The sequence below is a fragment of the Antechinus flavipes genome, chromosome 2, assembly GCF_016432865.1.
Source record: "Antechinus flavipes isolate AdamAnt ecotype Samford, QLD, Australia chromosome 2, AdamAnt_v2, whole genome shotgun sequence".
Taxonomy (NCBI): Eukaryota; Metazoa; Chordata; class Mammalia; order Dasyuromorphia; family Dasyuridae; genus Antechinus; species Antechinus flavipes.
Window position 1 is genome coordinate 546,906,564 of NC_067399.1, and position 17,359 is coordinate 546,923,922.

Here is a 17,359-nt window from a genome sequence, read left to right on the forward strand (position 1 = left end):
CTCATAACAGGCACTTAATAAATGTTTATTGATTGACTAATGAAAGGTCAAGAAAAAGAAGTGAACCTGATTGAAAGATCATCAGTCATCTAATTGATTCCTTTATTTGATTGATGAGGATATTGATAACCAAACAAGTGAAGTGACTTGACCTTAGCTGAATGAAGTAAATGATCTAAAATGGACAGGGGCAATCTCAGTGTTATTTCTGGGATCCAAGCCAACCAGGACTTCTGGGGTAAAGTTATTGTTTAAACTTCAAAAAATGTAGAAAAGCATATTCTTGTTCAGCGTGATTTTTTTGCAGTAAAAATTTTAGAAATCTAAAGAAAACACAGGTGAGTGATTAATTTCCTTCCATTTCTTTTCCAAGGGAATTTCTTTTAATCATTGATGGTCACAAAGAGGGAACCAAGTCCAATACCCCTTACGCAACCCTGCTGAAATTAAAGGGAGTTTTGCATGTGTAAGGATTGTAAGATTGGACTCAGGAGATTCATTTTGCTCAGGAAAAAAAAAATAAACACCAACTTTAATTTCATTAATGATTTCCTAGATGATTCCAATACAAGTTTAATTCTCCATTAAATATTAATGCCACTTAGTATACTGTCTTTAGCATTGGGTAGATAAAATTGATACTAACCTACTCTTTTTTGCATTTTGTGACTTAAATCACAGGGCTTTTTCAGGAGGAGTCAGCAAAGTAATGCCACATACTCCTGTCCTCGTCAGAAGAATTGTTTGATTGATCGAACTAGTAGAAACCGCTGCCAACACTGTCGATTACAGAAATGCCTTGCTGTAGGGATGTCTCGAGATGGTGAGCCCTCCCAATTTGAGTTGTGTTCCTAGGGCACAGGAACACGCTTTCTTAGGATGAGATTGTTAAAACACTTCTTAAAATGTGAACCAAGTGCTTCCATACATTTTCCTATTTCGTGTTGTAATGTAGATGTTGATCCAATTTGCTGCATCTCCCAGAGAGTTGGTTAGTTTAAGCTGATTCAGTAAGGGTGGTATGACAAGGGAAATGTGTCAGAATGCTTCCAATGTATAACTTTAAGACACTGTATGGAGATGCATTGATTAAACAAAGGTGTAAATCTTAGTGCCTTCATACTTTGAATTCCCATTACATTTTGCCAGACGGCAAAGCACTTCCCCCAAATTTATAGTTTTGTAGACAGATGCTATATCCCAAAAGGATTATTGACATTCAGAGCAAATCAATTTTGGCTTACAGTGCATATTTTGAAAAATTGTATGCTGAAGTCAAATATTTGTATACACAAAGTATATGAAAATAAAGCAGAGCTTGCATCAGCAACAAATGTTCTTTTCATTAACGAAAAATATTTTAAGAAGGAGAACCCATTTACCATCCAATTATAAGACATTCTAGATTTGTCTGGGAAACTATCTTAAGAGTATAAATTTTAAGACAGTTATTCAAATGCATGGAAACTGGGCACAAGCACAGTATGTATAGTTGAGATCATTTCATAATGCAGGATGGTCCTTTCATGAGATCCAATTGAATATAATGTCTTTTCTAATAAGGTTTCTTTTTAAAGGACTATTCTGTCAAAATCAACTTTAGCTAACTGGGCATGCTGTCTAATAAAGTCTGTCCTGTTGATGGAATCTGATATTTAGAAACTCCAGTAGACCTAATACTTACAGATTGCAGCCCACAGTGGTGGTGGTATATGTGTGTGACTCTTGGAATATTAAAGAAAAAAACTGAAATTTTTTGGAGCTGACAGATGCAGGTCACAAACAATTTACACCATATTCTTAGAAATTCCTGTGATGTGCAATGCCAGCAGATTTTCTCTTCTGTTGGCACTGAGCTGACAAAATTAGGTGTTGCTTGGGAACCTGTAAATTAAAGTCACAGGATGAGAATATATTTTCTCAAGAACAGTTTTTCTTTCTTGTTTCGAAAGGTATTATTATGAAGGTACTATAGGGTAAGACAGAAGTTACTGTGTAGTTGTTATACTATGGAACAAAAAAATTCTACTTGGATTTATTCACTGGATATAATGGGACATATTTTTTAATTGTTTCAGGGAGGATGGCTATAGAGTCTCTAAATTCTTTGCAAATGATAAATGGTACATACTGTGTTGGGTTTAAAGTTAGTTTTTGTACTTGCGAAGTTATGGGTATCCATTTGATGGTAGACAGAATACTAGACTTGGGAACCAGGAAGACCTGAGTTGAAATGTATACTCAGGCATTTATTAGCAGTGTGATCTTGGGCAAATCACTTAACCTTTTCAGTCTTAGTTCCTTCATCTATACAAATGGGATAATAATAGCACTTAACTCACAAGGTGGTTGTGAAGGTCAAATGAGAAAACTTAGGTGAAGTGCTATCTAAATGCTACCTTCTAAGGTGGTCTGCCTAGACCATTGCTGCTTTTGCTACTTTTCCACTCAGATTTTGAACATTATGACTGTTGTTCCATCTTACTCAGTTTCTTCTATGCAGAAAAAGAATTAGAATAAGTATTCTTTGGCTTAAAAAATGTCCAACAACTATCTAGTGTTTTGACCTAAGCCAATAAACTCATTTTCATTTTTCTTCCCCTGAAACAATAAGGTGGAGGTCAGATGAATTAATTCATATTTTCTATATCTAATTTCTAATTATAATAGCATCAGCAATACTCAACAGAGTCTTTGCCTACTTCTGAAAAGTAGAGAATTGTGAGCTTTTACAGAAATGATTCATGCTAATAAATAATTTTTTCCTCAGTGATCTGATTGTTTCAGGAGAAATAATTGTACAAGCTGGATGATCCCCAGATAACTTCCCTAATTATCTCTTCATTTTGTACCTGGAGGCATATCCCAAGGGAGAAGCACAGAAGCCAAAACTCAAGTATGGATAACTTGGGACCAATGATAACAGAATGGTATCATGTACTTTCTGAAAAATGGGGCCCAGTGTTGCTGTGGGGGTTACCATGACCAAATCAGGGATCTTCTTTAGATTAAAAAAAAAGGAGAAAAATGAATCAAAATCGAAAGCACAAAATATAGTGATAATATAAAAACTTTAGTGGTTGGCCTGAAGGTAGAGAATAGGCAATATTATGTGCAAAGCACTATACTGAGAGCTTCACAAATATTTTCTCATTCGGTCTTCACTCCAAGAGTTAGGTGCTGTTATTGTCCCCATTTTATACGGAGGCAAACACAGGTGTTGAGACTGGATTTGAGCTCAAGTCTCCAGACCCAGTCCTCTATCCACTGTACCTTCTAGTTGCTTCTATCTGAAAAAATTATCATAGTAATTTGAACACTAAACTAAAAATTGGAAGACTGACTTTTATCACTATCTCCCAATATAAATCATTCATTCTCTTTGTTTAGAGAGAAAATATTTTGTGCCATGTAGAAATATGGAATTATAATCAATATATTATAATATATAATTAGTTACAATTAGCAATCTGTAAACTGCCTCCTAATCATAAAGATGTGTGTGTGTGTGTGTGTGTGTGTGTGTGTGTTTGAATCCTGCCCTAGATCCTCACTACCTAAATAATTGTGGAAATGTCACATGAGGTTTCTGAGCTTGAGTTTCTTTATCTTTAAAATGACTTGCAGTGATAATATTAGATAGCATTTACATAGCACTTTCAGGTTTACACATTACATATGTTATTCCATTTGTTTTCACAATGGTCTGCCTGTTTTGCTACTGTTCCACCTAACTTTTGGTCACTATGACTGATGTTCCATCTTAATCAGTTTCTTTTATGTAGTTCTTTAAAAAAATATATCCAACAACTATCTAGTGTATTGACCTAAGCCAGCAAACTCATTTGGGAGTTAAATGCCATTATTATATTATATTATATTACATTATCTCATATATTATATTAGAGAATGTATATTACATTATAACCTGTAATATGATATAATATATTGTGTATATTATATTATTATTTCAATTTTACAGATAAGGAAACTGAGACTAGGAGAAGGTAAGTGATTTGCTCAATATTGATCTAATAAGTGGCTGAGAAAGAAGTTGAATTTTTTGGAGGCACTTGGGGTTAAGTGACTTGCCCAAAATAACACAGCTGAGACTGGATTTGAACTTGACATCAGGGCCAGTGCTCTATCTCCTACCAAACCCAGTTAAGTTCCCAATTGTAGGCTCTTGGGGTCAGTTTCATTATCATATAATCACCACCCTAATATTGTGTTGCAACTACGTAAAGATATTTGAAGGGGAAATGCTAACCTATCAGCACTTCTTTGCATGAGCACATACCAATTTGTCTGTTTTAGGCATATATACGTATATATGTACTTAGATGAATGTTTGTATACACACACACATATATAGTATATATATGTCTCTGTCCTTTTTCCCTCTTCCAGCTGTAAAATTTGGCCGGATGTCAAAAAAGCAGAGGGACAGCTTATACGCCGAGGTACAGAAACACCGGATGCAGCAGCAGCAGCGAGATCACCAGCAGCAGCCTGGCGAGGCAGAGCCCCTGACCCCTACCTATAATATCACCACCAACGGGCTAACGGAGCTCCATGAGGACCTCAGTAATTACATTGACGGTCATACCCCTGAAGGTAGCAAAGCAGACTCTGCAGTTAGCAGCTTCTACTTAGACATACAGCCTTCTCCAGATCAGTCGGGGCTTGATATTAATGGAATCAAACCAGAACCAATATGTGACTACACACCAGCATCGGGTTTCTTCCCTTATTGCTCTTTCACAAATGGAGAGACTTCTCCGACTGTATCCATGGCAGAATTAGGTAATACCAGAGAAAAGTTTCTGTAATTGCTTTAATAATACCCTTTGAATGAAAAGTTTAACACATTTAGCTTTCTCCTAACGAGCATGCTATTAGAAATTAACCCTCCAATTCCATCCTGTGTAGTCATCTTCTCATTGCTTAATCGATTATTGAATTGACTATGAAGAACCATTAAAGTAAAGGAAATGTGTGTGTCTAGCAGAAAGTTCAAATTCTACAGAATTTATTAGGTTTAGGAAATGTTATTATTGATTTCTTTGAGATATTTCCAGTTATTGTCCATATTCTCTAAAGCAGTGATTCTCAAACTTTTGTTCTCACTATCTTTATACTATTAAAAATGATTTCAGGTCTGTCCAAACAGTTTTTATGTGCGTTATGTTTATAGATATTTATCATATTAGAAATAAAAACTAATTTTGAATTTGTAAACTTCCTGAAAGGGTTTCAGAGATCCCTCCCATGATTCTCTGGAACGTACTTTGGGAATCACTGCTCTAAAAGGTAAAGAGGGCTAGACTTGAGAATTGGGAAGACCTGAGTTCAGTGGAGCTGCAATTTTGATTATTCTTCTACACATTTTGATAATGGATACTAGCCACCCAATCTGTTCACTTCAGTGACTAATCACTGCGAAAATAGCTATAATTTGTTTATGGTTACCATTGTTATAGCACTTTAGATTAAATATAGGACTGTAAAAATGAGAAAACACAATAGCCTTTCTAAGAAATTGTTATTTGCCATTTTCATTGGACTTAAAATATTGTACTGTTATCAGGGGACTCTTGAGAAGAACCTCAGTGAGTTTTTAGTTGGATCTACTCTTCCTGGTAATTCCTTACTCAAGGTTCTAATCCTTTGGGACCTTTCAGTGAGTTGCTGTGGAAGTGACTGATCTGTGACAATGAGAGAATTAAGTCTTCAGAGGGGAAATTAACAGCAGGAGCAGAAAGACTTTGTAAGCAATTGAAATCCTCATTTACGTTCTATAGATGTGTGCTCTTCTTTCCTGCCTTCTTTACATCTTTTCTCCATTAGAAAACATTTTTTTTTTTTGTGGGGAAGGGAGCAGATTTTTGATGTCTACATGACCTTTCTGAAAATAGAACAAATGGAATTTTTTTTTGCAGTTTATCATTATTTGTTTTATGAATCTAAATTCATAAGAGCACTTTTTAAAGCTTCAACTTTAACCAGTGAATAGTATTAAAGGTATCTTTACATCTTTTTAAATTAATGAACTAGAAGACAGGTTATTTTATGTTGTTTTTCTTGAATTGGACTCAGAACTCTTTATCTTGTAATCTCAGTTGGCCCTTAAACAGAAATGTGAGAAAAGCAAGATTATCAGAGATAAACCAGGATTTGATTGAAAACTTTCATCCTTTTTAATGACCCAACATTGTTTTAATTTTATTGTCATGTCTCCATAAATTCTGTTTGCTCTTTGCTGTTCTCTATTGTTATCTTTGAACTTAATATTGTTGTTTTAACATATATGACTAAAGTAACAAGCCACACACTAAATATGCTATTGTTTCTTCAGTACAGTGGGAGTTAGCACCCACAGACAGAATGTTACCATAAGTACTCTACATAAGTATCTTTCAAACTTTACCATAGTGTCTCACATACTAGGTACTGTATAAAAGCTTAGTCCCTTTCTTTCCCTTTCCCACTAATAATCAGTCTGAAATGTAGAATTAAAATAGAATTGACTTGAATAAATGTATATATTTTTTTACAAAATAATTTTTGACCAATTTTGATTTTTATTAAATTTTTCAATTAAATTTAATAATTTATTTTTTAATTAATTTGACCAACATCAGTTCTTTAAAAGCTCAGGCCCTTGATTACAGTAGGCATTTCAGTCTTATTATTAAATTGAAATGCAGAACTAAGAGGATTATTGTATCATGACAGGAGCTAACAATTTAAGTGCTAATGTTCTAGAATTTGAGCTAATTCGTGCATTTAAAAATATTAGTGTTTGAATCTTAAACATTAAGTAAATGAAATTCTGTAATTTACTATGTTGTGATGTCAGAATAACTTTTGTCATTAGATTTTGATTAGCAAATGCATAGCAATTACAGATGTGATTTTGGAGGTTAGCATATGCTACATTACCAGTTCTTTCTTCTTATGATGACTTCTAGCCTTTCAGAGTAGCATCTTACGTATCTCCCATTCCCCCACCCTGGGTTTTTAATGGAAACACTTCTAAATTTCTAGCTAGATAATTTGGTTCCATCATGAAGTTCTATATTTGGTTTAGATAGCACAGTCTAACAACCCTGGAGACCTGTGTAGAAAATGAAAGTTATTTTCTTTTCCCATTTCCATAATTGAGAAATAAAGCATTGTTGGAAGAAATAAACTAAGTTCCTAACTTTTCGGCAGTGTGGTATTTTCTTATTTGCTGAATTAGAGAGTCTTTACAAAGAGCAATACAATTTTCTAAAAATCCGAACTTAATCAGAATTTAGCAAATAAAGAGTTTGTGAGTCATAATCAAAAACATTGTGAAATTCTTAACTGGTAAGAATGTGGCCACTGCCCTCTACTGGTGAGTTATTCACATTTAAACATTCAGTTGTACCCCTTTAATTGATTGGTTTAGAAATAGGAAGAAAGTAGTTTGGGTCAAGGATATCAAGAAAGATGGATCCATTTTATGTGATAAGATACAATTTATTCAGCTGTTGACTTAGTAACATACTGCAGCACTATATGAAATAATAAACTATGAGCAGCATGAAAAGCAAATTTCTCCTCTTCCTCTTAGTCCCCATCTGCCTTATGAGTACAAGTCCAGACTGAAGTGGATACCATGTTTAAAGGACCATAGGGAGTTCATTCCAGATTTATTTGGGCCTAGACTCTTTGGCAGACTGAATCTATAAGGATCTGAGGATAGGATTTATACAGTTCAACTTACCATTTTCTCTATTGTTAGCAATAGTATTGGAAACTTTTTAAAAGTCTGTATTAAACTCAACTAATTCTACATGTGACATTTTCATTGGTCAAATTCAATTTAAAATTTTACAAATATCTTAATTTACTGGAAAGGATTATTGAAACCAAAGAAAATATTCTATGAAGAACTTTGTTTCTTTAAAAGGTAGTTCAATGTCTTGTTTCGGGATTATTTGGGTATTATTACTTCCCTATTGCCTTTTGTACTGTTTTGCTAGCTATTCCTTTCTATAAAATACATTCAGTCTAAAGTGGTTTCCACACACAAATGATTCTCATTCTGTCAAGTTGTAATCACCTCTGGATAAATGGGAATTTTTTTTTTTTTTTTTTAGCATTGTGGCCAAGTCAGCTCCCAGAGACATTTTTCCTAACATTGTGTATTTTTATCAGATACTCTTAATTAACTCTTCTTTTGAATTAACCTTTAAATTCAGCCCTTCAACTCAGTTCTCGGTATTACCATTCCTTTCGTCAGAACATTTTTAACTAGCATCTAAATTTCTGAAAGAGCTTTATAACTAGTTTTTCTCATCTCTTCTGCCTTCAGTCTACCTTCATATGCTACTAAAAACTAACTTTCCATTTCACTTTCTAATCAGGTCTAAACTCTACATCTTGATATTATTCCTGATAACTAGTTCACTTAACCTATCTGATATTATTTTCCAGATGTTTTAACTTCCTTGATAATATGTGTAAATACACACATAATACCTCTTTAAATATGTTTTTCTAAATCCTCTCAGGCATTACCTTCTCCAAGAAGCATTTTCCAGTTATCTAACATTGATCTTTTCCTTCTTGACTTCCACAATGTTTACTCTGTATTCCTTATATAACATATAATTACATTTAATCTTATACTGTTCTACTACTTAATTGTTTTCTGTATATAAATCATATCTTCCCTACAAGACAGAAACCAAAATGTAGCTTTTTGATAACCCTTACAGAATCCTTCTATGTTTATGCAGCTATATAATTTTTTAATTTAAGCTTAAATTCTCATCATTTGTATAGGAGATAACCTGTGCCGATATTAGACCATCAAAAAAGGTGGGGAAGGGAGAGATACTAACAAGTTCAGAGGTCTCTTGAATACATCTAAAATGAATTAGTTCAATTTTCACTCATGTTTTAGTTATGTCTGGCTTAATGTTCATTCATTCCTAGACATGTGTTGAAAAGGAACAGAATGTTATCAGGGTCAAGAAGTTCTAAAAAGTTTCCATTCCTTGTCTGTTTGCAAAGTCCAGACTGCTCCTATCTTCCTAAACTGAGCATTAATGAGTTGTTCAGAATGACTTAGAGCAGAGATTCTTGATCCTGTTTTTGTGTCATACACCCCACTTCAAACCTTTTTGCACGAAGACTTTTTTAGGTCTTTCTATCTTGATACAATTATCATGGATTTTTTTTTGGGGGGGGAGGAATTCACAAATTCCAGATTAAGAATCCCTAATTTAAACTTATTTGTTTGTTTTAAGTAGTGAAAAATGCCAGAGTAATTTCCAAAAGTTTATTTGAAGACTGAAAGGGGTAAATCATTGTGCTTTCTGATCTTTTTTGTTTTGTTTTGACTTAGAACACCTTGCACAGAATATTTCCAAGTCACATATGGAAACTTGCCAATACTTGAGAGAGGAGCTCCAGCAGATAACATGGCAGACCTTTCTCCAAGAAGAGATTGAAAATTATCAGAACAAGGTAAAATTTTGAAGAATATTTTCAGAATCTCTTTTTAGGTCAAAATGAATCAAGGCAGTGAGGGTTATGGGCTTGAAGTAGAAAGTTATGGGGAGTTTAGTATGAACGAGGAAATGTAATACCCTGCTTGTAGTCCTACTTAGCTTTCAGTGTACTGGTGAAGTTGCATACATTGCATTCAGCTTGTCAAAAAGGAAAAGAATTAAACTTCCAAAAATTTTAAATGAATGTATATTTGTGTTTTACTACATTTGAAACTTTAAAGGCCTGAAAGATGGAATAAAATAGTCTCAACTTTTGTTTTCTTCAAGTTAAGTATCAGGTGTTTAGAAGGTATGTAAAGGTTTCAAAAGATACCATGTGAAACTCAGACTTAAGTAGGGACTTTTATAGAAAAAAATGGAAACACAGTGGGGTTAAGTTACTTACTTTTCCAAGGTCATATAAACTGAGAGTTAGTGATAGAGCTAAGCCAAAACTAAAACTCAGTTATCCGGTGATTTTTTTTTTTTTTTTTTTTTTTTTACTTTATCAGCAGAATGAGCCTGAAATTGACTGTGACAGACAGGGTATCTTCCTTATTCTAGTATCATACTTATAAAAGGGAAGCAGCTGAACAGGTTAGGGCTCTTAACGCACCATTTGAGTTTGATTTTGAAATGGCTACAGGATGAGAACAAGAAGGCACCAGGATATACCAAACGCTCCATAAGATGGTCTCTGTTGAAGCAGTGGTATGCTTCAGCTTTTTGCCATTTGTGTTTATAGCTTCTCTTCTTTATCTTTGTCCTAGATGGAGAGAAAAAGGAAAAAAAATACCTTGTATGAGTTAAGGACAGAGGAAGGAGAAGAGGAATTTGAAAATGGCATTCCTGAATCTAAACTAAAATAGATGAACTTTTGCTTTCATATATATATAAAGTAGATAGGAAACCTCTGACAACTAGGTTGTTGGAGTCCACCACCTAAGACGGATTTGAAAACATTAGACGGTTAAACCAATTATGTCCGCTTTGTGGGTGATTTTGTATGGTAACCTGTTTTCTCTCTTTCACAGCAGAGGGAAGTAATGTGGCAGTTGTGCGCGGTCAAAATAACAGAAGCTATTCAGTATGTAGTGGAGTTTGCCAAACGCATTGATGGATTTATGGAACTGTGTCAAAACGATCAAATTGTGCTTTTAAAAGCAGGTATGTGCATTGCAGGCAAATTTCAAGGCTCATTTCACCCTGGTTGTGAATGAAATGCTTGTTAAGGTAGGAGAAATGAATAGTTTTTTTTTTTTTTCCTGTTTTCATTAGCTCACGATTCCTTTAGTAAAAACCAACTTTAAATGGTTTATGTTTACTTGTAAAAATCCAATCATTCACTGTGGGGTCTTTTTTTCTGAAAGAATAAATATGTTTGCCATGTACTTGTATTCCTAAATTCTGATAAAATATTTCTGTATTCTTGGACCCTATGGGAAGTTTAGATGGAGTGAGAATAAAGAAGGTTCCTTATGATGCTCAGTAGGCACCAAATTGCCATTTTAAAAAATTTTATCTATATCTCTATATCTGTCTATCTATAATTCTATCTTTGAAGCATTTTTCTTTTCCCTAGCAACACTAGAACTTTTCATAGAAAAGCAGAGATGATCCTAAGGTTTTAATTTATAAAATTAATCTTTTTTTTGTAAAAACTAATGATGCCTCAGCATCATAATCTTTAATGATTGTAGTACATCTCACTTATTTGGAGTAAATCACTATGTGATTATTAAGCCTATCATATAGTACTCATTACATCATCTATACCTTTGAAACTCATACTGCCAATCAATTTATAGGATTAAATTCCCTAAAGTATTATAAAATAAATCATTTTGTCTTTATTTAGGTTCTTTGGAAGTGGTGTTTATCAGAATGTGCCGTGCCTTTGATTCTCAGAACAACACCGTATATTTTGATGGGAAATATGCTAGCCCTGAAGTATTCAAATCCTTAGGTAAGAAAACTCTAAACTGAATTGCCAGGACAACAGAAAGAGATACTTGGAGAAATATTGTCAAAATGGAGAATAGTTATTTGAAAGCTAAACAATATTTTATTCTTCTTTTATTTTGTCATTAAAGAAAACTCTAAAAAAGCTTTTATAATCTTATATGTGTTATCATAAAATCCTGTCATATTTAGCCTAATAATAAGAGTTTATGTTCTGTCCTTCTGCTTTGACCTCTAGATATTAATTACATTCACAATGTAAAAATTGTTGACATGATTCTGTTAATTAGATGGCAAGGATTCCAAACTTAGAAAGAAAATAGATTATTACTCCAAAATGGTTGCTATATTAATATGCATCAATTTTAAGGAATTAAAATGTTGTCATTTTGAAAATTTCTTAACATCAATAAAAATCACACACTGATAGGAATCACAGTTCCTTGATAGTTTATATCCATTTATATGTCATCCATTTCTAAGTAATATTTTACAGTTTTGAAGACTTATCTGAGCATATTCCAATTAAGTGGGTTCCATATAGTCATGAAAGTAATAAATGTCTAAGTTTGTATCTGAACTTAGGACTTCCTGATGCCAAAATCTAGTACCATATTTATTCTGCTAAAATGCTTACACACACACACACACACACACACACACACACACACATACACCATACCACTCCTAATATATAGAAATCCATTACTAATTGTAATGTCTTTTAAATCAATCCATTAACTAAATTGATTTTCCATTAAAAATTCAAATAAAAACTAAAGTAATAGAAGAAGTGGTAGTTGTGGTAGTAAGGGTAGTAGTAGTATCTTCTAATATTTATATAACACTTTAAAGTCTTCAATATCTCATTTTGTTCTCACAACACCCCCCCCGCCCCCATGTTGAAGGTATTGTTATGCTAGTTTATAAAACTAGGAAACTGAAGTACACAGTTTAAATGATGTATCCAAGGTCATACAAGTATTAAGTGTCTCAGGCCAAATTTTAACTTCAGTCTTCCTGATCTCAGATCCAGAACTCTACCTAGCATGCTACCTAGTTACTGCTAGAAAATTGATCCTGCCACTTTGGTGTGTAGGTTAATCATTTCATTTTCTCAAATCAGATTCTTATACCTGAATATTATCATAGTCACATTTTTTCTCCTAGAATATTAGCCCAAATTCCAAGTCTTTTATGTTTTATTTTTACAGGTTGTGAAGACTTTATTAGCTTTGTTTTTGAATTTGGAAAAAGTTTATGTTCTATGCACCTGACTGAAGATGAGATTGCATTGTTTTCTGCATTTGTGTTAATGTCTGCAGGTAAGCTGATTTCTTTTAGCAAAAATAATAGCTTTAGGATTGTCCAGGCAAAGAATTGCTGATTTTTAACATTAGTAAGCATAACTTCCCTTTCTTGACTAGATTTTTAAAAAACTGTTAAATTGGGATCCAACAAAATATTCCAGTTTATATAATACCTTTAAAAAGTAAATACCCAATGTGAGTCATACTGGTGGTTCATCTAACCTATATTCTATAGGTGGAGATTCCAAATGAAATAACATGAATGGCTCTTGTTTGCCCTAACAGTAAAAGTTGGGAATATACTCCCTAAAACATTCTAACATCTTTTAATAAACCTTTTTGGCACTACCTTGCATGATTTTATCCCACCCTTTATATTTATATTTTAGAATCATAAATTCTATTAATTTACTGCTTTCTGCCATGAAATTTTTTATGCAATTACATTATTTTTCTTGAAATGATTTGCTACTCTGAAGTCTTAGTAAACCTCTTAGTTACTTTAAACTATAGGGTAGTTCTAATATTTGCCAGAAAAGGCAGTCACTCAAGTATATATGTATTATATACTGTGTACACTTATAGTAGTAGTTTCATCTAGACATTTTGTTATCTTGAAAACTTGATTGCTATGATAGTTTTTTAATCTACTTAAGTGGATATCGTCTCCTTTAAAATATGGGCACCTTGAGGGCCAGGGCTATCTATTTTATCTTTATAACCCTAGCACTTAGCATAGTACCTGGCATTTAATAAGAGCTAAATAAATGTTTTGTGATCGACCATATGCTTTTATGCATACACATGCTAAATTTAAATAGCATATCCAGTTATGAAGAGATCTTACTTCTCTACTTGCTTTAAGAAGCAAGTTATTTCAGCGTCTAACTCATGCTCTGTTTATCCTTATAAATGCTTAATTGCTTATAAATAAATGCTTATAAAAACTTAATTGCCCATTTCCTGCTTTACAAAATTTAAAAAGTAAACTGTAGAGAGGATTCATCAATTAATCAAGAAGCATTTATTAAGCACCTACCATATGCCAGACACTCTGTTAATTGTAGGGGATACCAATAAAGGCCCCCAAAAAAGTATTTCCTAATTTTGGGGATCTCATCCTTTAATGGGGAAGACAGCATGCAAACAACTGTATAAACAAGCTAAAGACAAGGGAAGATATTCTCAGAGGGAAGCCACCGGCATCATCAAACTTTAAAAGGGCTTTGATAAATTATATTAGAAAAACACAAGGACTACTCCTAATTATGTGATATTAGAGGAATACTACAGCCATCTTCCTGCTCACTTTTAGATCGCTCGTGGCTGCAGGAGAAGGTAAAAATAGAAAAATTACAGCAGAAAATTCAACTAGCACTTCAGCATGTCCTACAGAAGAATCATCGGGAAGATGGAATATTAACCAAGGTGGGAATCAGAAAGTCTCCTTGTCTTAGACTATCTGTACTGTCTATGTGTATTATAGTATTTTGGTAGATGCTTTGCTAGTTTGTTTATTTGTAATTACTATTGGAGTATATTTATCGGTAAGTGGAAAAGATGAGGATTAGAAATTAATATTATTATTTTTTAGGTGGCATGGAGGTAAGTGAAGGGGAGAAAACGAAAAAATTTCTAGTGGACTTGGCTCTCATTTGCCCTGCCATTTTAAAAATGCAGATACAAACCCAGTTGCTTTCATAGATTCTGATTTAGGTAGACAGGACTGATGACTAGAGCAGCTAGGTATGGTGCAGTGGATAGAGCACCAGAGCTAAGAGTCAGCAAGAGCTGAGTCTAGGCCAGTCTCGAGCACTTCTTAGCTATATATGTAAAGCTCTTTTCAAACCTTAAAGCGCTCTATAAATGCTGTTGTTGATATGTTGTTATATGATTAGTTGAGAGGAAGACAGTGTGGAAAAATCCCCGATTGGCAGTTAGATTATGTGACACTTAATCTGGTTCTGCCAGTGCGTGATTATGCATCTCTGGCAAAGTTAATTCACCTATTCTGGAACTAAATTGTCTTATATCTGAAGTGAAGGAGAAAGATTTATATGGACTGAAGAGAAGCTCAAGTATCAAATAAGTATTAGTGTTCTAAAGTGCCTTCCAGGTTTAAAAAAAAAGATCTCAGTCCATAGCTGTTTTTCTCCTTTGACCCTCTGTCTTTCCTTTTCTTTACAGTTAATATGCAAGGTGTCTACATTAAGAGCACTATGTGGACGACATACAGAAAAGCTTATGGCATTTAAAGCAATATACCCAGACATTGTACGACTTCATTTTCCTCCGTTATACAAGGAGTTGTTCACTTCAGAATTTGAGCCAGCAATGCAAATTGATGGGTAAATGTTATCACCTAAGCACTTCTAGAATGTCTGAAGTACAAACATTAAAAAAAAAAATTAACCAAGACACTTTATATGGCCCTGCACAGACCTGGAGAGCCAACACACTGCACATCTTTCGGTGGTCGGGGTCAGGCAAAGGAGGGGAAACAATGAAAACAAATAAAAGTCGAATTTGTTTTTCTCATGCATATGATTTCCATTATGCCTACAGATATGGACCCTTTTTCTGTCTTGGCTTCTTGATCTTTGACCTCTGTTTACAAGGTTGTCTTTTCTTGTAGTTCACTGCCCACAGACTTTCTACCGAGTAATCAGTCTTTCTAGTCAGAACAGAGAAGTCCAATAGTAACCAGGGACTGCTGGGTATGCAGAGCAGAGGTTGACTGCCCTGGTTTGTATAACCTGCTCATTGTCTCATGAAGGAAGATTTTTATTTTTTTCACCTATTATTGCCAGTAGGCAGGACAGCACGGAAAGGGTCCATAGCAATAGCAACAATAGCATTATAATATATTACAGGGTAAATGGGCATGAAGACTATATATAGCTAAAGAGATATTGTTTATATATTGTTTTAATTAATATAAAATGTAGTAACTGGTATAGCTTTTCTTGTTGAATTGATAAGGCACTTTTCATTTTGCACCTTTTTTTCTTTAAATTAAATGCTAGCGTGTTCATTGTTGTGTCGCACGTTCACCAGAAAGGCAAGTTTAACTGAAAAAAAAAAAAGGCTTGGAAGGTACGCGAGGAGGTGTTTATGCTGCTGTTTTTAAAAAATACTTTTAAAAGAATGGCTGGTCATATCTAGAAATGATTATGTTCATTTTTTTAATGTGGAATTTAGTCTGAAACTGATGTAGCCCTAAAGGATGCTTTGCCTTTCGGCAAATTAAAAAAAAAAAAGTGTATTTAAGCTTCCTACAAAGTATAATTGCAACTCTAGGCGGAGACTGACCATGTAGACTCTTAGGCACATATTGAATAGCTTTTAAAATGCTTCTTCATCTCTCCTCAACCCACCATCACCACGAAATCCTAGAGCTCTAAAAATGCAGAATCCAGTATTTATATTCAGATATCTCCCAATAGTAATCATTGAGCTTTGGAACAAATCAGTAACCAGTATACTTATTGGAATTAAATTTTTACTACCAGAACAAATTTGTGGTCATAAAGTACAGACTAAAGGGAAGGATAAATTGAGGATGAAATGGGGTAGAAAAACAATGTATGGTTCTTATATTGTGGGAATTCTGAAAGCATATCACAGAATAACTCTAATTTAGCTATTCCCATATTCTAGAATTCTGGAAAATATTGCACTCTTCATTTTGTAGGCAGCAGAGGGTAGAACAGGGACAAGATATAAGTTGAACCATTTTATCTTATTTGTCAAATAGTGAGTAAAAGGTCTTTATATTTAGAAAGTGAAGCTGATACCATCAATACATAGTGTCTTCAGTAGGCGTATCAGAACTGCATTTTAGTAATATCAGGAGGGACATGATTGGGGTTTTCAGGCAGTGGAAGAAAGGGGATTTCCTCTATCCCTACAGAAAAGGAGTAATTGCAAGGTACAGTGAATATCTTTCCAGAACAGGATAGTCATTCCTTCCTCTTAAGTCTATAAATGTTCATTTTTGATCCTACAAGGTGTCATGCTGAGCGCTATACATGGGATTTAGACACCTGATTTTCTTTGGGGTTTTTTGTGTTGAACTCTTCAGCCCTATTACCCATATGCTACTCTCTGCCTCAGGGCAAAAAGTATTTGATGGCTGTGATATTAGTTAATGACCATTACACACTTTAGGGACCTGAATATTTTCATTCTATTTTATCATGCTAGAAGCAAAAGAGTAGTGCCAAATGTATTTGTAAGGACAATTTTTTTAAATTTCAGTAGCAGAATGGAACTCACACACAAAAAATGAATGTGCAAAACCCAGTCTGCTTTCTGGAATTGTGGTCATCCACAGTTGTCAGGAACATGTTTTGTGGCTAGCCACTCATTCTCAAATCCAAACTTTCCCCATGTTTCTTCAATATACCTTGCCTCACATCTCCACAAGGCAAGTTGTATCAACTCATAGTTTAGGAAGAGGCCTTCTACAGTTAATACAAAGAAGAGAATGTCTTTTGTGGTCTCAAGGTAACAAATGGAACTTCAATCAATTCTTCCTATACCTGTAAAAACCTT

General features: G+C 34.0%; 1 protein-coding gene across 1 annotated transcript in view; it reads left to right on the top strand.

Moving 5' to 3' along the window:
• RORA (RAR related orphan receptor A) overlaps positions 1-15,344 on the top strand; it is a 98,115-nt gene extending 82,771 nt beyond the window's left edge. Inside the window, exons 3-10 of the mRNA XM_051980931.1 lie at positions 682-823; positions 4,411-4,806; positions 9,386-9,507; positions 10,565-10,697; positions 11,389-11,496; positions 12,707-12,817; positions 14,118-14,230; positions 14,990-15,344. Coding sequence (XP_051836891.1) covers positions 682-823; positions 4,411-4,806; positions 9,386-9,507; positions 10,565-10,697; positions 11,389-11,496; positions 12,707-12,817; positions 14,118-14,230; positions 14,990-15,154 — 1,290 coding nt within the window. The 3' untranslated portion in view covers positions 15,155-15,344. The remainder of the gene's footprint in view (positions 1-681; positions 824-4,410; positions 4,807-9,385; positions 9,508-10,564; positions 10,698-11,388; positions 11,497-12,706; positions 12,818-14,117; positions 14,231-14,989) is intronic.
• The last annotated feature ends 2,015 nt before the right edge of the window (positions 15,345-17,359 follow it).